Source organism: Ptychodera flava, chromosome 11, assembly GCF_041260155.1.
Source record: "Ptychodera flava strain L36383 chromosome 11, AS_Pfla_20210202, whole genome shotgun sequence".
In the NCBI taxonomy this organism is placed as follows: domain Eukaryota; kingdom Metazoa; phylum Hemichordata; class Enteropneusta; family Ptychoderidae; genus Ptychodera; species Ptychodera flava.
In genome coordinates, this window is record NC_091938.1 from 28,827,898 (window position 1) to 28,850,847 (window position 22,950).

General features: G+C 37.5%; 1 protein-coding gene across 1 annotated transcript; it reads right to left on the minus strand.

The window, feature by feature from the left end:
• Nucleotides 1-1,504: 1,504 nt before the first annotated feature.
• On the minus strand, nt 1,505-20,743 carry LOC139144018 (cell adhesion molecule DSCAM-like). The gene is made up of 8 exons (XM_070714662.1): nt 20,651-20,743; nt 15,463-16,089; nt 8,762-8,927; nt 4,257-8,081; nt 3,834-3,862; nt 3,233-3,294; nt 2,771-2,852; nt 1,505-2,636 (listed from the first exon to the last, which is right to left on the minus strand). The coding sequence occupies exons 4-6, from the start codon at nt 5,146-5,148 to the stop codon at nt 3,241-3,243; spliced, it is 975 nt and encodes a 324-aa protein (XP_070570763.1). The 5' UTR covers nt 5,149-8,081; nt 8,762-8,927; nt 15,463-16,089; nt 20,651-20,743; the 3' UTR covers nt 1,505-2,636; nt 2,771-2,852; nt 3,233-3,240.
• Between the last annotated feature and the right edge of the window lie 2,207 nt (nt 20,744-22,950).

A 22,950-nucleotide genomic window follows, 5' to 3' on the forward strand; every position in this document is an offset into this window, starting at 1 on the left:
AAATGCAACCACACGGTGATCAGCTTGCATACGGTGGAAATACTGGAGCTGTATTGCACCGCTTTGCTTAACTGCCACAAGTCCATATATAGAGGGCGTATACACGTACACGCTGACGCTCTCTATGGCTAAGTAACAATTGGGCATACAATATGAACTGCCATGCTACAATTCAAGCGATACCGAGACAACAAGGCAAGACAACCAGACTCTTTGATGATTTTCCAGCCTACTGAACACAATATTAATTGCGTATCATTGTTTCAAGTTATAATGGTTACATTAGGGAAATTTCCGCTAGAACTATATTTTGAAAAAGAAGGTAAAAAAGAAGGTGAAAAATCGGCACCGATTAACAACACAGTGTGAAAATGCATCGTATGAGTAATTAACTTTTGAAGAATCAAAGGTCAACAGCTTTCGTAACAACAACATAACAGTGAAATTAGTTATAGTCACCGATAAAAAACACGTCACAGATGAAACATTAATCGCTTCAAATGATTTAAATTTCATGTTCAGATGATTACAAACAATTTTGTGGAGTTCGTTAATAAGCATATCAACGGAAAATCCAGATAGTTCAAGTGGTCTCTGGAGAGGCTATATAGTAGATTAGACAGCCTTCTGGATTTTCACTTCAATGTTGAATTTAAGACTTTCAGGAGGGTTTTGCTCTATGAAATTTGTTAAGACCTACACCAAGCTTGTAGCCAGAAAAGGACTCATTTTCTTACTCATCAGTATCTGTCTGGACGCAACTCCCTGGAGACTGTTATTTTGGAGTTTGTACTATCCCGGTTGAGCTAATACAGGAATCTTTGCACTGTTGTTTGTGTTCTAGTGATTTCCGTCTGGACTTAGGTTTAATATAATCATTTTAAAGATAATCATCGACTTCACCACATTTTCTGTCGTAACAAATAGAAGTGGAAATGGCGGTTGTGACGTCATATTGGGACTTTATTATCGGGTCAAGGAAGGTGACAAAACAATAAAGTACCGGAAAAGCATGCCTGTGTCTTATATTGCAGTCACGATAACTTCAATTTTTTATTATTTCAACGCCTTTGGTACGAAAAGAAATTTTAATATATCATTGCACCTTCCTACGCTTAGTATTCTATATTGAGGTTAACTAGGCAAGGGGCTATAAATAAAAAAATAGGTATTTAATTCTTAGTATAGTATTCTCGACATCAAGAGGGGATCATCATTGATACCGGGGTCACAAGAGGATCGATACGCCGCCATTCTTATGTAACCTGGCTTTCGACTGTTAACTACTACAGCATGGTATAGATGAAAGTACGGTTCGAGAAAATATGGATTGTTGCATAAGGCCAACTTTAAGATGGCTTGTTGGACGGATGGATTAGATGAATGAATTGACGGAAGATGATGAGCGCAGAAATGGATGCTCAAAAATTGAATCAAAGAGGGAAACCCAAAGCGTGACTCATTCAGACACTTAGATAAACCAAGATTACAACGCAGGCTTTTTATCACACCAATTTATTATTGCTAAATAAGAAGAGGAAGCAGAAGTATAAAAGGAAAAACGCACAACACAAGTATCTTCTGAATAAAAAAATTGCATAAGTGTGTAGCAGCACAAAAGGACCATGTCGCTTGTTGATTTGGAAGTTTCTGTTTTGGAAAGTATTGCAATGAAATCGTAAAATTTTCTTTTGATATTTTATGAAAAACCTGGCTATAAAGACTCGGTAGCATGTTGCATAATTAGTTCATCAGTCACGGTGGTCACGGAATTATCATGATGTCTGTGATTTATTAAATACTACTCCAATATACGAATTCGTAAACCCAAGAAAATGAAAGGGTATATACGCATGGAACATAATAGAACAGTACTAATAAAAGTGTAGGGAAATGATAAAATATAGAAATAGCGGGCGACGCGCTGACCATTAACGTTTATTTATGGGCAAGGGCGAGAGCAAAGCCAAAAATTAACGGGCGAGGCTTCCCGAGCCCGTTAATTTGCTTTCCTCGAGCCCGCGCCAATAAATAATCGTTAATGGTCAGAGTGGAGTCTGTTATTTCCATTATATTATCAACGAACCGAAGAAAATGGTCAAAATTTGCGAAAATTTCTGAGCGAACGATAACTGGGCCCCAGAACTGAGCAATACGTGACGCACTGTCACGCGCGCTGTAAAATATTGGCAAATCCGATGGTATTTTCAGAAGTAAGGATCTCAACTTGGCTCACAAGTGCTCCGTTTTATTTTGTGATTGATTATGATTTACGTTTGAGCTGTAAAGATACGATACTTTGAGTTGTTAATCTTATTATTCATATTCACGGGCATGTAAACAGACCATTACTGTGTATTTTTGGTCAGTCACGTGGTTCAGTTCGACCAATCAAAATGTGACAGGCAGATCATGGTAATATAATGATAAATTAATTTCCCATTGTCTACTCTTTCATGCTGTCTCAGTTGCACTATTGAAGACAGATGGACACTCATTGGTACAAGGATTTGCACCAGCAGTATTTCCCATGGTAACCATTTCACCAATATCAGAACTCGTTGACTCGGATAAACTGGTGTCGCCTTCTTTGGACGATCGTTTCTTTTTTAACAGCACAACGATAGCTATGACACCTACAAACAATAAGGAGAACATTATTCACTGATTTTCACTTGGGTTTGATAATGAATGCACGTATCCATAGTACATTAAGGTAACAGCGTATCCATCAACTCATAGAAGTCTGCGTAAAACACATTCTACCTACCTGACACTAAAACAAGCACAGGGGCACCAGCTATGAGTGAAATGTGGCCAATCCCAACACCAGTATCAGACTGTTTCAGCGACTGAGAAGGAGAAAATACATGTGTACTATAAATGTTTAAATGTCGTTCTTGCATGGCATATATTTTATTCTCATTATCTGTCCTAATATCCAATATCGGAAATACCATTTCACTATTCGTACATGACTTATACCAACTTGCATGTCTGTGAAAACACAATCATCACCCCTGGGTATTGAAGTGCGTTATTGCTTCATTGCACCTTTTTTCTATATAAGCCAGATGTATCGATATACTCCAGATTACGAAGGAAAATTATCTTGACCGTTCGTAAATTATCATTTTATGTAATACTATAGATAGTGAATCAAATGTGGGGCTTTCAATTACTGATTATACCAAGTAACACTTGCAACAGTGAAGATCACGATGTACAATACCTTTGGTGTTATGTCAGGATGTTTTGACATGTCCGTTGGTGCAGTCTCTCTCTCATTTCCATCTGGATATTTAAATATAATATTAAATATTTTCTAGTTTCTCGCGACAGAGTTCGTATCTTCCTTTTAGTGTTTAAATGAATGAAAATACAGATACAACCTGAGTTAGTTAATTTGACATCAGTACTTTATGCAGAAAGAACCTATTACCAGCAAGCGATACCTGGTGGTTGAATCGGTAAAAAGACTTGCATTTTAGTGGAAGACTTTGAAATCTAAGATTTTGATGAAACTAAGCTAAGAACATTTGTTCATCCTTAAAATGTTAAAATGAATGAAAACACCAATTACACCTAGAGCTTGTTGGATTTGACATCAAGAACTTTGTGCACAGAGTACCTGTTACCAGCAAGTGATACCAATTGAAGCCTAGGAGATCAAATATTTTGATGAAACTCGGCTAAGAACCTTTGTTCTAGAATTTTGAAATTCTCACAATTCTATTGAAAAAGTTATGATAAAGCATTAAACTGCCGTTACTAAAAATTACTTTGTCATATCATTAAAAGTTGTCATAAGCTAACAAACAGAATAATCTTACCACATCCTGTCTCATCTCCATGCAGTCAGCTGTTTTAGTAATTATGTTAAGGGGTATGTCCAACGATCCATTAAGACACCAAGGACAGGAAAATGTAAAGAAAGGCATAATGCACTCTTTATACAGAAAGCTTAATAACATAACATTAATGTCAACTGTAAGGGAAACCCCAAAGTTAGAGTTTGATAAGGTCACACAGCTTTTAACATTTAATCTGAGAGTTAACAGACACTTGCTAAGAACTTCGCTAAAGGACATTGGCTACCAGCACTGTTTATCGAAGAGTGTAGTTTTCCATTATTCTAAACGGATTTCGTTTTCCTCATTTCCTTTGTTTATCCCAACCATCCTTGTAAATGGAAAGTCATCCCGAGGACAATTGCTGTATATTTCAGGCACTGATAAATGTTTATGATTACTTACCACACAGGAAGTACTTATAGTCGCTTGCTTTCTGACTCTTTGGACATCCTGGCTCGTCCATGCCATAATGCAGTGACTCCCGCTTTATTTTGACACTCAAACCATGCACAGAGAACAGATGAACTTCATCCAACGTAGCCTCTGATAACGTCATTGCCATAAGAATAAGTTCCTCTTGTGAATCGTAAAAGACATCTTGTAGATATTGGTATGGTAGACGGCTAATGCCTTCATTTGAATTCTTTCGTCCGATAATTTTCATGCTTACCATACCAGAGATGTCCCCATGGTTCATGTGAATTTTCTCCAGTTCCACGAATGTGCATCTATTTGTATCGATACCAAGGAGATTGCCTAAACTACTGAGAAGTCTGTCCTTTATAATTGAGGACTTCTCTGTTTCTGCAGAGCTAGCATAATTTTGGTAATTATTCTCGCTCCGGGGGCTGGTGAAAAATTCGAATGAAACGCTCAGACTTGGCAAAGCCAAAGATGTTCCAAGTACCATTAAACGAAAGCCTGCTGAAAGATCTTTGCCAGCAATGTTGGTTGCCTCACACTTGTACCAGCCACTTTCACTCAATTGTGGTTTGTATAATGACAGACTTGAAGCAGTGACAGGAAGTTTACTGTATGTGGTCGAGCCTGTAGAATAGTACCAGCTGATAGTCGGCAGTGGCCAACCAGTGCTGGCACAGTTCAAGACCACTGAGGGTTCATTGCCTTCGAAGACAATCGTGTCTCCAGGAGTTGTTACAATTGGTGCTTCGTAAACGTCCACATACGATTCTGCAGACGTTACATTTATGACATGGTTGCCAGCTTTGCACATGTACCAACCCCTAGCTCTGTTATCGACATTTTTTATAACCAAGAGACCAGTTTCCCTCATGCTGGAAATAACCTCACCGTCTTTGTACCAAACATATGAAGGCTGCGGGTCACTGTTTGCCTCACAACTCAATGACAGATCTTCACCACTTATAACTGTTGTATTTGAGGGATTAAGTGTTATAACAGGTGGCGTGGCACAAAATATCTTGGTTTCAGTAGTTTCTTTTAGGATGTCAAGAATTTCTGTGTTATGTCTAATGCGTCATCCAGTCGGAGAGAGTCATTTCGAAGCATTGAGAAGAATTGTGTGCGGGACTTAAAAATCAGAGACTTCATGCTATCAATATTGGGCAGATTGACTTTTTCATAAAGTCCAAGAAGGCGATCAAATGTAAGAAAGAGGCAGTCCTCAAAAGACGCACATTCATCTTCTGGAAACGTTTCTTGCGTGAAGTTTTCCATTGCCTCTTTCCACGGTTCCAGTATGTGGTAATCTGATGCAATTTCGAGTTCCTTCAAGCTTGCCTCTTTTGCAGCTGCTATCACATTGAATGTTTCATTCATTGTCGGATTTCTCTTAAATTAATATTTAGTAATTCAAATTCAACTTCATCCTCTGTCATGTTGTAGTTGAGAAGTGCTTCAGTTTGTTGATTTCACTGCCATTTATGCGGATTTCGCTTACATTCAGCAAGACTTCATCTATCATTACAATTGCATTAGATGTATTCTCAAGGCTTTTTTTCCACTCTTTAGCAATATCATACAGTGTTGTCAGAGATTCATCCAGAAAACTTGACAACTCCGTGAAATCCATGCACTTTTCTTCAAATTCCTGCATTCTGTATTCAGTTTTTTCATCTAATGAAACTGTCTTTGCCTGTCTATCCCTAAGAAAGTTTGTATCAGGACTTATGTAAATTGTCGACATTCTTATATCTCGCGTACTATTCAGGGATTCAAATGCATCAGATACAGCATCTGTAAGGTCTCGTTTTCGACGGAAAGGCAATAAGGCTTTCGCAAACTCTTTTACAATCGAGACAGCTGATGACAGAACGCTTCTTCCTAGATTATCAAAATCTACGGTGACAAACAACTTTTTATAACCGATAAGAAAGATGTTAGCCTCAATTTCAACCTCAATGACGAAAACATCTTCTTTTGATATTTCAACCTCAAAACGTGCACGCCGTATCGTCACGATCGAAGGTATATCGAAATTACTGACGAATTTGTACACCTCAACCCCAGCTGCCACAGCACTTTTGACTCCTTCAAGAGTCAGGATGGCACCGTCTAGGGCTCTTTCAGCAACAGCCAATGTTGCTGTGGCCATATCCAGCAGAAAATTTAGCGACGTAAAGAACAACTCTGGCTTTGTCAACCACACACTGTGCGGCATCGAGGGCTAAAATAGCAACGTCCATTGCTCTAATCGCAAGGGTCACTGCAACTTCTGCCAACTTAAGTGCAGCAAATGCTGCTGCTCTCACAACTGTACAGGCGATGTTAGCTGCAATGCAAATGGGATCAGGAACTTCAACCATGCATGAAGTGAGAGAGCAACAAGGATAGGGAACATAGAACCAAGCTACCTTTTCGTAGCAAATTGAACATTCACACCAGGTACACATATCTTTCTGCACGACTTTATCCTGCACAGGTTATCTACATCCCTTTGCTTTTGTCTCAACCAACTTTTCGCACTCTCTGCATCAGCCTGCTTGCCTCTGACAACGTTTTTAGCACTATTCAGCTTTTTCATAGCATTGTCAAATGCACCGTTTGCCCTGTCAACTTCAGCCTTCCTTCCAGAGAGCCATATTCTTGCTGCTGTCACTTGACGTTGAACTTCTCTTACTCTGTCCTGGGCATTATCTAGTCTGCCAATTGCAATTTGTCCAAAATCTTTAGCAGCATTGCTTATGGCCTCCACCATCATCATTGGGAAGGACTGCTTATCGGAGTTGCATCAAATTCCCCTACGACTCTCCAATTCAATTCATAAGCTGGTAACTTGACCTCTGCGTAGATGGTTGCCTTGCAGAGACCCCAAATACTACCATCTGCATGGAAGTAATTAGCCCCTCAGTTAAAAACAGGTTTACGTCCACTTTGTATATACCAACGAGTGTGATCTGAGCAACTAAACGCATGAGGAAGTCTCCGTCATCGAGAGCATATACCAACTCGCCTCCAACCGCATCAATTGTACCATATTTAATGTATATTTTTTTCGGGAAAAATACGAATCCTCTCATCGATTGTTTGCCCTTAAACCTGTCGTAAAACTCCTCAAACTGACCGAGCTGACTACATTGTCCAATCCGCAATTCAAATGTAACTTTTTCAGATGACAAAACCGAAACCGGGAATTGTACATGCGCCCTTAAACCAAAGCCGCCAACGTTATTCATGATCATTTGAACATCATTCAAGAAGCCATTGACAACAACATAAAAGTCATTCTGTATTTGTTGCAATCTGCCAGATATATCTTGAATCGTGTTGTGATATGAGGAAAGCAGGGGACTCGTCGTGCCTTTGAATTCATTCCACGTTCCTAATGCATCAAATAAAGACTTTGAAAGAGATAACAAAGCACTATGATTTTCCTCGACATTATGAATAGAATTCACACCATATAGCAATGTGGTGACAATCCTCTTCATATCTTTAACTAGTTCCTTGATATTTTTCATCAACTCAATGGAAGACTCCCTGCATCATTTACAGAGTCATCAAAATTGTCTAGAATATTAGTAAGCTCAACGATTTGGTTGTTCAGTGGTGGCAGTTTTTGCACCATTTTTCCATTAGCTGACAAAACGTTAACACTATCAGGGAGTTGAAAATTAAGAAAGATGTATACTGAAGCGCTTGTTGTCAAATCAAAGAGCTTTCCAAGCAATACTGTTTCAGAGACCATCACTTTTGCAAATAGTCCTGGCGGATCAGCAGACTGTCCACACCACTTTCGTTCAGACCCTGCAGAGATTTGTAGAGGAAAATACCCAAATTAGCATTAAGAAAGCCTTGTTACCCTTTTGTTTGTAATTCCTATAAAGAACAGGTAGAACTCTTTTTTTGTTTCCTTATTACTCAAAGCTAAATTAGGGTTTCATGTTGTTGATGTGGTACAGCACTTATACACCTGCGTATGTACGTGTGTGTATGTATGTATGTATGTATGTATGTATGTATGTATGTATGTATGTATGTGTGTATGTGTGTATGTGTGTATGTATGTATGTATGTATGTATGTATGTATGTATGTATGTATGTATGTATGTGTGTGTGTGATGTATGTGTTTGTGCGTGTATGCATCTCTATCTATCTGTCTATCTATCTCTCTCTCTATCAATGAAACTCTCTATCTATCTATCCATCTATCTATCTATCTATCTATCTATCTATCCATCTATCTATCCATCTATCTATCTATCAGTCTGTCTATTTATCTTTAATTCGGGTGTGTCCTCGTATTGATCTACATGTAAATCTTATTACGTTTTACGTTTCCATGCTGTATTGGCGTCTATTACTCGCATTGCATCTGTGCAGGGAGCGATTCCACATGCACGCACTACTCTACTATTTTAAATCGATAGTACAGTTTTAAATGTGAAAATTATGGGCAGTAAATGCAGATACGAGTGACTATACCTCCGAGAGACAGATAAGCAGCTGCTTGAATTTTATGAATATCTGAGTCCACCTTGAATGGAAGTCGTATTGTGTGCCCTCCAACCTTCAGAGTTACCGCCATTTCAAAGGGTGCGTTGAACATAATGAATGCATCGAAACGCTTTGTAAAGATGTCAACAAACCACTAGTGGAAAGAAAGAAAGATAGTTATAAATCTTTACACAGAAAATATTATTCTTATGCCATGTGTTATTGTTTTTGTCTGGCGATGTGTGTTTCATTTCATTATTGGTCGACGGATCATTCTTAAATTCGTGTTTTCTTTTCATTCTGTAACAGCACTTATCGCACTTGTTGTGTACATTAAACATATTCATGTACATAAAAGGCATAGTTGCATGACTTTTTCTATACTGCTGAAATCTCAGTTAGTAACGTCTTTGATGCTTCCCCACTCATGAAGCTTACAAGAATGCTATACACTTTAGTTTTTGTATCACTCTCTGTCTTCTTCTTTCAGTTCTTTCCTTTGTAAATTCCATTAAGATCCCTTTCTTTCGATCACGAAAAACATATGTTTCCAGACATATGTTTGCCATATGTTCCATTAATACAAATTCACATTTCAGATAATACTCCGCTCATATATCAAATAAGAGGATATCATTGAAAACCATATACTGAAAGCATGCAACCATATAATTTGGACTATTTTCTGTGCATTATTCGTACACATTTGTTTAAAATTTAGATTTGGAGATTTATTGACAGTCGATCTAAACACGATAACGCTTATTTTTGTGAACATCTAGCGCGCCATGGCATGAACAACTGAACTATTATTACCAAGGTAAAACAAATTAATTTTTCTCAGAATTGACGCTTCTACTTTTGCCTATTTGGACTTTGTAATCCTGCAAAATAGCCACAATAGCCACATTCCAGAGACATTTACACACCTCTTTCAAAGCAATGTCAATCTAAATGAGAGTGGTGTTGTTTTCATAAACATGTGACTTGCATGAATTCGATTGAAATGACCTACTACACTGCAACAGTTGTTTCAGTTGAAGCATTATGTTTCTATTTTACAGTGCAAGATATTCTCGACGGTGCCACTCTATAAAATTTCTTTGAACATAGTACTGTGTTGCAAAATCAGGTGTCAGGACCTTGGTAAAGACAACAAGCAAAATCATGGACTAAATCGTGAAGATGAAAAGGTCACATTTCAGGGCTCGATATTGAGTAAATGTGATACACAATAACGTATACTCAGTCAGCACTTTTGTTTTGTGTGCTTTTATTCTATATGTATTTTGTCCAATTTCATTGTTCTTTGTTTAAAAAAATTCATTTCACAGCAGGCACTTTGTAAAAGCAGCTGTTTCATGCATTATACATAATTATTTACAATTAAATTCAAATCAGCAATATTGATATAAACACGATTGGAACTAATTTGGGATTTTGGATGGTGAGGTAATATCTGTTTAATCTGGAAATGTAAGCTCGTCTCTTTTTCGTTTTACATTACACACTTCTTTTATGAGTAATTTGATATATTGTAACATTCAGCTATACGGCGCAGAAAACTTATGAGAAATTTGAAAAATATGAAAATCCAATTATACCAAATTAGTTCCAATCGTGTTTATAGCTACATGTGACACAGTGCCATGTCATTATTATTCATGAGCTGCAATTACTATTATGAGGGTATGTTTATCTGTCTGGACCCACATGTATACTGGTCAGTCTCCAGCTCACCTTTAGCTATTGTACCCTAGCCTATTGTATGATGGATAAAGTAGCATCTTTAGGTTATAGTACTCGCTGCGTCTGGTCTTCCTTACATCCCTTTATTATCAAAATAACAGCCTTTCTGTGCCCGACATGCTTCCAAGTGATCGTCACAATACCGTCATAACCCTGGTCGTGTCACATTTGTGCCAGCTATTGGAATTATAATTCATTTTCTCAAGACGGACTCTGAGAAAAGGATAGTGTAAGAAGCAACATAACTGTGAGTACCTAGTAACTGTATGAGCCGTGTAGGACATGTAGGACATATGCTGAGAACTTTAACGAATACCTGTGTGCTACTAAAGGCTGCAGGACTCTGAACGAACACTACTGGTTGTTGTGGTAATCTGACATTGAGACGGGCAGCAAGTTAAGATATGCTGATGGAAACTTGGAAATTTTGGGGAGTTTTTTTCTGCAGGGGAGGAGATTGGCGACCTGTTTATTTATTGGTGTGTGTGCCAGCAAAGCAGAGTCTCCGGACCACTGAGATAAAGTTTAAGCAGAACTGAATTTGTTGATCTACTTATTACTGGATCAGAAGTAGAAGCCAGTGACGGAAAAGTTGAAAGTCAGCATTGTCCAGAAGAGGACTTCTGTCTTCAGGGTAGAAGACTTCGAGGATAAAAGTAAAATATTGCCAGTAGACGAGAACAGTCAACAGTGGACAATTAAGAAGACAAAAGAACACTCGTGTGAAGTGAACGTAATTGAACTTTGACGTGGACACTGTCATTGTAAAGAAATAGGACTTGTTAAGACCTTAGTGCCTTTACATGACTTTGATTTTTTTTTTAAATTCTATGTGCAGAAAATAATTATAATCTTTTTGTGTCAGTGTGAATTATTCTTTCAGTTTGCGCAGGAAGATACATCCTGTTGATGCAAAAGGCGCCGTAAGTACTAATTTTCACATTTGTTGAAACAAAGACTTAAGATCTGAAGATAGCTAATCCTTGTTTTCGTTTGGTTAACACCTCTTAACAAAGTACCTTTGTAGATCGTGAGACAAGAACATTGCATTCATTTTGAATTCCTGTGATTGTGCAATTGCGTATCTTCATTGCTTCGCTTCGATAAAGTTTGCATGCAATGAGTGATAGTGATCGTACGAGCATGAGTGATTCATGAACCCTACAGCGTGTGGAGGGGTCGCAGTCAGAAAATATGTAACAAGTAAGCTCGGTTATTGAACCAATCTTTTTGAGATTAGGGATTTGGCTGAGCGGTTTTGTCTGTGGCTTCTTCCCTAGGTGACTGAGTGCCGTACGTTGTGAGTTCAAACACGATTGAAACCCCATCGTATTTGAATTCGCGGCTACAACAAAACCATGGAAATACTCGCATTCGATTAAGAACTATACAATAGTTTAAGTGGAAATCAGCAAAACAGGTCCTTGATACCATTACATTCTATTTGAAGCAGATAATTGTATATCATCCACTAAGGCCGTATGAAAGGGGTGCTAACGAGTTGGTGATCTTATGTCTGACGCTGAAGTACGTTTTCCCAGTACGGAATAAGGCAAAGATGGATCGGAAGTTAAGACAGAGCCTAAAGATGATTATAGCTCAAAAGGCGGTTTCAATTATAAGAAATTAGCTGAAAACCCTGTGCATCAAAAAGAGCTTGTTCAGCTCAAATTAGAGTTGTATAAACATGAGCTGGCAAATCAGGCGCAGCGTTTAGAATTTGAACGTATGTTTATAAATGTGGAAAAAGAAAAAACACGAGCAAGAAAGAGAAAAACACGAACACTGTTTCAAAATTAAAGAAATGGAGTTAAAAGCGAAGAAGAAGTCGCATGACGTCTATCGTGAGTTTCATGATTGGACTGCTAAACTCCCTCAGTTCAAAGGAGGTGACAATGTTGACACACATGCGTACATTCATGAGGCTAGCTCGAACGAACAGTTGCCCTAGAAGTATTTAGACTACGAAATTGGCTCCGACTCTAGTTGGTAAGGCCAAGGAGGCATATTCTCGGTGAAGAAAAACGGAGTCCTAGATTATAATAAGGTAAAATTGGCTATGCTTAGGAAGTACGAGCTCACCAAAGAGTCATACAGAGCTAAATGTAGAGCTTGCAAACATACAGACGAGGAGACATTCTATATGAGGGGTGATATTATGGTCACTACTTTTGACTGCTTGATTGAAACAAGTGGTACTCTGTTTAAGTGGCTACGGAAAGTATGAATGGGTGCGGGAACTATTTAAAATGAAGCAAATGGTCAAGGGCGTACCAAAACAAAGGCAAACGAGGTTGAAGGAAATGGGTCCTGAAGACTTAAAAGAATTGGTAAAACTTGGTGATAAGGCTGTGTTCACAAAAAAACGATTAGGGGCTGGAGGAATTCATGGGGGCGGCGAAAATTTTCGGGGTAGTAGAGGGGACTTGAAAATTTTGCTTTGCCTTTTGGGGGGACTTGAAAATTTTTGGGTTTTTGGCGACTGATGCCGTATGTTGTGGGTTCGAATCCGATTGAAAACTATCCGTATTTTACGTTTCACATTTTATAATTCCACGTTTTTTGTAGGGAATTCAATGAAAAATTAATACCATTTTTATGTCATCTAATTTTTGTAATGTTAGTAATAATTTAACAAAATCTAGAACCATTTTGTCACATTTAATGACTTTTATCTTGAAAAAATCTAAACATGGATGATTTGTCATAAAAAGCCAACTTGAGCCTGGTAACATCATAAAATAATACAAAAGTAAAATTTTGAACAGTAGAGACTAAATGAAAACATATGTGACTAAATGGAATTATTTATTTTCCAGCCAAATTTGCCATTATCACACCAATAATTTCAGAGATTATAACATTTATTTGATGGAATATTTTAACCTTCCAGTATTGTCAATTTTGAGTAGCATCTACTTCATGTATATCTCGTACCTCTGAACAAAAATCTTCCTAGGTCACTGTGCTCATTTTTACAGTATAACAATTATCCAGAATTCTTGATTTACCTACTCTCTCATGATCGTTTTGTGCTCTTTGGCAGGAGCAATTGACCTGGCCAGAGTTGGATTAACTCAAGTTGGCTTAGAGTGATAAATTCAAAACGTTCACTGATGCGTTTAAAAATGAATCAATTTAAATACTTACCTTAGGAATATGACTTTACAAACTGTTAATAACAGGTATTGTTCAACATATGCGAGCGGAAAGGCACTATATGTGTTTCTTTTTTTCGCACACATCCTTTAAAAATATACTGGCTTGTGATAGTTGGGGGCGACTTGAAAATTTTTGATCATATAGAGGGGGATTTGTAATTTCTTAGGGTGTTGAGGGGGAGCTGAAAAAATATAAGATTTTAAGCGCGATTCCTCAAGCCCCCTAATCGTTATTTATAAATGCAGTCTAACTCATCCAAGGCGGTTGGAAAATCAGACAGGATTTTTCTGCCATAAGACATTATTCTATATCAAATTACCTGTCACATGATAGTTATTAAAATAATGGTGACACTGTTGTAACCAAAATGTTCCCCTATATCTACGCTTTCCGAAAATATATAATTTACGGGGGTTGTGAGCTTATTAACCACTAGAGAATTGTTAGCTTGAAAAGGTCAGTTTCGTGTCTTGGAACCTTAAAGCAAAACTAAAGAAAATGACAAAAATATTAATGAAAAACGACATTGCAAGATACCAGCTCGAAGGTAAACCATACACATGAGGTGTATCTAATATGCCATTCACATTGCTAAAATATACTACACCCTTGTCCTAGCCTGGTACATGGCCGACTTAAAAACAGGTTGATAAAAACATCATATTCAACTCAAGGCATACACACGAGATTTGACTCAGTACATGCACTGTTACTTTAAAAATTGTATGGAAAATAAAACAAAACAAAATGTTCCCAGAACACGCAAGAAACATTAAACAAACTAACCTTTACAACAACAAATAACCAGCACACCAAAAAATCAATTTATGCTTTACATAAACAATGATCTCAATACGCGATCAAACCAGGTATACCTGCAGCTTCATAACGCTAGAAAATCTATAACATTTCTAAATAACGTAACATACAGATTCCACTGACTGATCATACAAGCTGTCTTTGGTATGTCGGAAAAAATTGAAGAAGGCAGTGTCTATGCTCACAAAACACTTAGGATAATACCTTCAGCCTGTTCTAAAAGCTTAAGTTTGATAGTTCAATTGATAAAAAAAATTGTTTGTTTTTTAATGTAACAAAAAGTTTTTTTCAGGATGTTTATGTCAATAACAGACCAAGAGCATTTTCAGAGCCCATATCAGACCTACAGCATTTCAATAGTCTCCGTGTGATGCCATGTTGTCACAGCAGTGTACACACCAGTCAGCACCTTCTGGATTTTTTACAAGTCATGTGCTTTACATCAGACAATAACATTGGAAAGGTTGCATACGTTGGCTATATGTTCATGTGCATGTGTGAAGACACAGAGTATTTCCATATAATTAATGTTAAAAACGGCTTATTTTAGAAGATTTTGATTGAATTATTTTGTATTTTAAAAAATGCTTTGACTCTTGTAGTAAAACATCGTTTTAAAGCAAAAACAACTGTCGCCATACCCATTTCCTCAAGCCCCCCCCCCTCGAAATGGGCCACCCCTAAAGAACAGAAATAATGATAAAATACTAAAAGTTGCAATTTTGCATCATCTTTTCACCAATGACCGTGTTTATGTTTGATTACAATGTAAAACGTCGTCTTTATCTATCTTCCTAAGTTGCTCAGCATATAATGTCAATCATTATTACGTATAATTTGTAAAGTGTTTCTTTCGTCTAGCCTTGAAACCTTGTGTGACTCCCTCGCTGACATAGCAAGGAAAAAGATGAAAGAACTTGGCAAATACTATGCATAAATGGATTAATAATATGCATTACCCGTTCTGGATCTTCAACTGCGGTCATGAGCTGAATTTTTCCCTTGTAAGACAAGCCGAGGACGCCCCCGTTCGATGACCAATCATAGCCATCACTATAAACATACGCCCTTGTCACAACGTTGGGACCATCGGTGGTCTATATGTGAATAGGTGATCTCCGTTCCAAAACTCAAAGTTTTTATAGTCAATTGCAGATGTTGACAACATTTTAGCAGATACCCCAGGGGTTGAATCGAAAACCGGTAAAAATATCTTCTGGTCTTTTGGATATTCGGGTGCGCTTGAACCGAATAACTGTAGGTTGATTGCTAAGTGCCCTGATGTTTGTGGGTTTACTAGTATGTCGACAGAGTCAGTAGAATGGGTTATGGCAACGCTTTTCGGGCTGAAGGTGACGTCATCACTACGAAGGATAATGATGAGATCTTTTGCCGGTTTGGCATAAAGTGTAAGGGCGTATGTCTTCCCTGCGACCAATAATGGTATGTCGGATGTTCTGATCAAACCACGTTCACAATAGGTGCGCTGTAACCGGTCATCGAACAGTTGCACACTGCACCATCATCGTCGTTGTTTGCGATAATGCATTGCCCTCCATTTTGACACGTTGTTGATCGGCATACTTCTGCAATGAGAAGGGTTTGTAATTTTATGAGGTGCGTTTCTATATAGACGATAACGTGGCTCTTGTCAATCAAACTACGCATAGACTTTGTTACTTAAGCTAGTGCTAATTTCAATTTCTTGAGAAGGGGTTTTACGATCTTTTTCATACCAACCAAGGCTTTTTGTTTTCTAATCCTTTACTTTAGTCTGAAGAAATCGTGTACTCACCAATGATCTTCGTTGTTAATTACACTCATGGTCACTTTACTGTTGATCAAGCCTACTTGATACAGACAGAAATCCTGCTGTTATAAAGACAAAACACGCCCTGCCAAGGGTTCTAAATGAGAGCTAACGATTGGCACCCCGTGTAAAAAATTGAGACACAAGATACCATTTCCATTCATTAAACCCTCTACGCGGTGATTAATTTATTTAGGCAACAAACTTTTATTGAATTACTGGGAAAGCATCACGCAAACTTGTGTGTCCAATGCAGAGAGTGTGTCTGGGAAAATTTTAATCAATTGTAATGATTTTCAAACTAAGTACAAGACTTGTACATGGACGAGTGCATTGTAATGTTACATTTTATCTCAATCTTAACAAAAGGTGCCGATAGTAAACTCTCATGTATAACTCCAGATAGAGCTGGTTTTGTCTCTGAACAAATATAATTTATGACTGTATCAAGTAGGCTTAATCAACAGTAAAGTGGCCACGTATGTAACTTATTTACAATACAAGATTTAATTCTCAAGGACGGCCGATTTACCACCGACAAAAGACAAGTCAAGCAACAGAGTGGTCAAACGATTGATTTATGACAAAAAATGCGGGCCAACATTACTTATTGCGTTGAAACGTTTCCCCGGGGCCTCTACAATACAGCGTTAGCCATAAGACCAAACAGCTGATTACTCTAGATTTTAAAAACTTTACTGGTTTCAAGATGAAGACAGTGTCTGAACATATTCTTTCTCCATTGATATTAATGTGTTTCGTGCCTCGAAAATAAAAGATTTAAAAGTTGCAACTTGGTAACTGTGTATATTTAAACTTTCGCTCAAATTTAACTCAAACAAGCTCTCAACTATTATCTTTCGAAATCGAGAATGAATTAAAATCGAGGTTACTTTACAAATTTTGATACTTGAGAAACAAATTACCCGATCTTTACAGATATCTAATATTCAAAATAGCCAACATCCCTGTGTTATCTGTATTTTTGCGGGTAAAAAAAATCAGAGTTTCACAAAACTAAGCTGGAAAAAAACTTTATTTACTTTATAAGCTTCAAAAAGGCCCCAAATGTGGTAGGACAAATGAATATTTTAAAAGTTCCAATACCTCTCTCCGTTTCTACTTCAAGAAGTAAGCGATGCAGTTGTATATGAACAGTATTCAAATATACCTTACAACATATTTGCACTGCAATTCTGCTCGCTTATCGTAAAATAGTGTTTAACAAATAGGTGAATATCGCGTAAGTGATGTAGGAAATCTAAAGCTTATAATTAATGGTATTTTATCCGCATTTGACATGCTTGCAGATGTGCGATAACATTCCACTAATCCAGTAATAACAACATTTCGAATCAACAGAAAAAGAAATAAGCGCTTTTCTACAACCTGAATTTTTAGCAAGTACATTTTTGTGCCAATTTAATTTTTTGCTGAATATGTCAACAGATATTTACGTAGCAAAGCCATCGCCGGCGCTAATATCAAGATCAAATGAAAGACCAACAATAAACGTGGCAACTGTGCTTCTAGAAGTGCTATATAGCCAAGAAGTGATGATGTCAAAATCGCCATACGCAAAACACAGACGCCTTGTGAATGCAGCACTAACTACCTAATAACATTAAGATAAAATAAATTTACACTTTCTTTCTATCACCTTTACAATTTCTGACAGCTTAGTTTTCGTGTCGTCTGAAGCACAGTGGGACCAGGAATTGGGCTACCTGAACAAATTGTCGGAACGGAGCGAGCGCAAGGTGTTCGGAGTAATCGGTCTCGATATCCCCGCCTGTTCTTTAATTTTTGCTGTTCTTCCAGATTCCACTATTATTTCCAAGGAATGGAGGGCTTAGATTCTTCTTTGTTCAAATCTCCTCAGATCTCTCCTTTGAACGTCAATCATTCCCTTCATTTTGTGGACACTAAAACCTTCGTCCACACTGTAAACCATTGAAGGCATTGAATGCATGCAAAGGGAATCTAAGATATATTACTCCTTGGCGAAGCTTAACCATAATATTATTTCCACGATTAGCTAATCACCGATCGAACTAAGTTATCGATAAGGTTGCAGTCACTGAAGGTTTGCTAGCATTGTTTGAATAACTTTAGACTACTTTCGGCCGTCTGGAGGCCGTAATATTCAAACCTTTGCGCTTCTTTCATGAAGAACATGATCCTATGTTCTCAAAGAACACTTTGACGAACAATAGGACCATCAAGCAACCCAGCTATCAAGATATTTACGATTCATTTCGATTACCCCTTTCCTGATTTCCTTCATCTCTCTCACATAGGATGTTTGATAGCTGTCATCTCCGATTCAAAGGGGGTTTTCTGAACGATCGTGAAGGTAAACGACTTATATTTCGCAGGCCTTTAAGCCATAGTTGTGGCATTACAGCAATAAATGGAGTTGTTGTCTGAGCAAGACTAAAAACGGTACGCGATTTTGAAAATGTCAATTGACAGAGTGGCCACACAACTATTTAAGATTATGATAGAATGCGACGCGATTAATAGATTTTTTCACAAATGACATCCCTATTCCCATGAAAAGTGCAACGCCATGTGTTTTGGCAAACCCCTTTTTTTGTATATAAATTGTTTTATTGGTAACATTTTCTTTAGTAACATGAACTTAAATTAAAATGAAGTACAGTGCTTAGTTATCTACAATTTTGTGTAAAATTGAAATCCATTTGCTGCAACGTCTCTCTAGTTTGTCTTTTTCCAGAGCTATTTCGTACTCTAGATGGTAGTTGAATTTCACTTGCAACATAAAAGCTGCAAAGTGTGGTTTACTCTGTTTCATTTTCATGGCATAGATGTGTCTTTTGGCTAACAGTAGCAAGTGATTATGAATGTCAGAGTAACCGTCAACACCAAAGAGCACTTCATTTAAGTTATGTCTAGTGAACAAACTGAGAGATTCCTCGAAAAATGTTTGAAACTCGTTCCAGAAGGTCTCAGTGAATTTACAGGTGTAGAAAAGATGATCTAGTGTCTCGTTGCTGTTTTGGCAGAATGAACACAGCGGTGATTGGTCCATGCCTCTTCTAGATAGATCGTAGTTTGTGTACAGAATATGATGAAGAAGTTTGAAACTGGAATTCACGTGTTTTTGTGTCTGTGGCTACCTTAAATGGTAGACTATACATGGGAGACCATGGTCCAGTAAAGTCATATTCTCTTTCATAATAGCGTTCATTAATTGGACTTAATTCCTCTTTACTGGCGTTTCTGATGCTCTCCCTGGTAACTTTGTGGGAGGGTCGAAAGTTACAATTAAAAAACACATATTCGTATTCATCTTTAAACACCTGTTCAACCAGCAATGGCTCTGGCAACCTAACTCTGAGACATGTGATTGCTCCATTCCTTGGAGGCTTTTTTGGCTAATTTTTCCCATGACAGATACCCCTCCTCGGTAAGTAAATCAAATATTAATTCAAATCCTTTCTGTCTTAGCTTTGGATTATAGACAGAATTCCCTCCAATTAGAACATTTCTGTTGTTCCACATTGTTTGACAAGTAATGTCAATCTAAGAGTCATTGACCGCAACATTGCAGACCCTCCTCTGTCAAAACTTTGGACACGGATCTACGATAATACACGAAACGTTATGTGAATGATGCATGCAGCGGAGGAGTTTATTGACACCTATTATCTGGTCATGAGGGCTATAGCGCCCGTCTTTTATCCCGAGGGGCCGTGTGTTACCAGAAACACATTGCTATTCCCCGAAACCGTATGTATGTATGTATGTATGTATGTATGTATGTATGTATGTATGTATGTATGTATGTATGTATGTATGTATGTATGTATGCATGCATGCATGCATGCATGCATGCATGCATGCATGTATGTATGTATGTATGTATGTATGTATGTATGTATGTAAGTATTCAAAATTCCTCTCTTTATACATTTTCCATCTGTTCTATCTCTGAAATAATGCGTTATTGTCTACATTATTTTTTTTACATTTGGCGCCTCGCATCATAATACCTCTCTTTATGTTTTATGAACTCTGCCTTCAACATAAGTAACAGGATGGCTGAAGAAAACGTGGGATAGCGTAATTGTGTAAGAGGGAGTGGAATAATCGTGAAAATTGGGACCCTTCTTTTCAATGTTCCCCCTCAGTTTTTAAGCCCACCACAAAAATACCTTATCGCCCCTTTCAGAAGGTAACCTTTGACATCATTTCCGTGTGTACAAAGGCAACTTTGACGTCATCACTTCTTGCATGCTATTTGTACACTGTGGCCACAAACTGTTTTAAAAGTAATGACAAACGGTGTACACATATATGCATGTCCTTACCTGTGCCATAGGAAATGCTGGCTGACCACATCAACAACGCGGTAATGAGCAAGTTTGTCAGAACCATATCTTCACTGCCAACACCTAATCAGCCTGTAATGAGAGCGCAGATTTCATTCAGAAGCAGAATATGATAATATTGCCAGCATACACCTAGTTGTTTTCCGGTACTTTTGCCAAATTAACTCAACACGGTGGAATGTCCGTGAAACCTACCTGAAACTTATCAGGCCGTCTTTATACAGTAATGAGCCCCTCAAACTGTTTCAGGGTCTCTTCGAGGAAACGGTATACACTTTAAAGCACGTCTCTAGGACTAGTCCAAATGAGAAAATGAATTTTGCAATTAATGAATTACGGACCTTGAAATTGCAACACTTGAACAATAGAATACTTGCTCAAACGTCCAAAGGAAAATTGCAAGTTACATTATTTTTCGTGATCAAGAAGAACAATCAGTGGCTGCCATGCACAATTTGGTACTAGATAATTAAAAAACCTGCCCAACACTTTCTGACACCTTACCTATATTTTCAACACGATGACTGTATTGTTAACATTAAACTTTAAATATAAAATTAACGCTTCGTAAAAAGGAAACTCTGGATCCGAAGTTTTGGAAAGTATAAAGTTGCAAGCTTTCATATCTACATAACAAGTATATCTGAGCAGTAACAGAAAGGCTTCAATCTGTCGTTACACAAACATACAACAGAAATCGTGACACCTATACGTTATTATGCGGCACGCTAAAATATTGGATATGTATTCATCTCACGTCAAAACCATTCCCTCCAAAAGGAACAAAATTCGACTACTTCAATTAAGGGAGCGTTCAGTTATTACAGCCGGGTTGGGCCGGCAAAATCCAGGGGTCACCTCAAATTTGAAAACTACAAAGGGGGGGTCATGTATTTTTCAAACAGCTCAGAGGGGGTCACTTAATTTTCATAAGTATCCGTCCCGTCAAAAAGCAGTTTCAGTGTCCAGAAATATTCTGGGAGATAAAAATGATTCACTGCATGATTTCATTCTCTGAAGTCATTTAACTGTAAATCTGAACAAAAGTATAATTATCTGTCACATGAACATCTTGACTTGGCAACTCTGAGGCTTGTCTTATTGTAAATCGAGCTCACTGAGTGCAATGAACAATTCCTATTACTTACATATTAGACATATGGCAAGTTTTATACAGTTACCTGTAGACTACTAGTACCATGAAAAGTTAAATAATGCTTTTTAGGTGAAATTCTAAAATCCAATTTCCTGCACACATATCCATTTGTTACCACCCAAGTCTAATCAAGTACATTAATATTAATAATCAAGAGTACATAAATACACAGATTTACCTTTTTTGTATTGGAAAAAAATTATTCATAGTTTCCTCATAGACTCCTATGTATAGTGGATGAACACTCAGTGAAATTCCAAAATCAGATTTCTTGTACACATAATATGCACCTTTAACCATCATATTCTAATCAAGTACAATTATGTTAATTATTCAACGTCTGTATATGCACAAGTATAGCAAGTTTTTCATTGGGAAAAAAATTATTCACAATTTTATCATAGATTCCTATGTATAGTGGATGAACATTTTTGATGAAATTCTAAAGTCAAATTTTTTGTCCACATACCAGTTGTAAGTACATTTATGTCAATTATCAAACATCTATAAATGCATAGATATAGTTTTATATTGGAAAAGTATTACATAGTTTTCTCATACACTATCATATATAGTGAATCAACATTATCAACAGCTGATCATCAATTAAATCCAAATATCAAAATTTTGTACACACATGCTTCCGCAAAAATATTGAGATCCACGTGTAATTTCTGTCCAATCCCTTTGAGGGGTAATTTCAAAATTATAGCAAGTCAGAAGGGGAAATTTGAACATTAACACTTTGTGAGTTTGTAAGGAGGGTCATTTGAAAATATCTGAGAATCTTTTTTTTTATTCTATCCCCCCCCCCAGGTGTTTGTGTGTGCAGCTTTACTCAAGCAAGGGTCATGGAATTTTTTATCTTAAAAGGGGGTGTCATCAATTTTTTGGTGCAATGGGTAGGGGGTTCACTTTTTTGCTTGATGCGCAGGAAGAATTTGCCGGCCCACCCCCGGCCATAATAACTGAACGCTCCCTAACGAACCCAATTTAACAGGTAATTCTGCGTCCAAATTTACCCGAAAAAGCCCTTGAGATTTCTCGTACTGTATCAAATCTTTAAAGAATAACAAGTTACCAAATGATGGGGTAGAACACATATTTGTAAATTTTTGTCTAC

Coding starts and splice junctions, on each gene's coding strand:
- LOC139144018 (XM_070714662.1), bottom strand. CDS start 5,148: ATGAGGGAAACTGGTCTCTTGGTTATAAAAAATGTCGATAACAGAGCT. Junction 3,863..4,256: donor CTATAAGTACTTCCTGTGTG/GTAAGTAATCAT, acceptor TTACTAAAACAG/CTGACTGCATGGAGATGAGA. Junction 3,295..3,833: donor TGGAGATGAGACAGGATGTG/GTAAGATTATTC, acceptor TTAAATATCCAG/ATGGAAATGAGAGAGAGACT.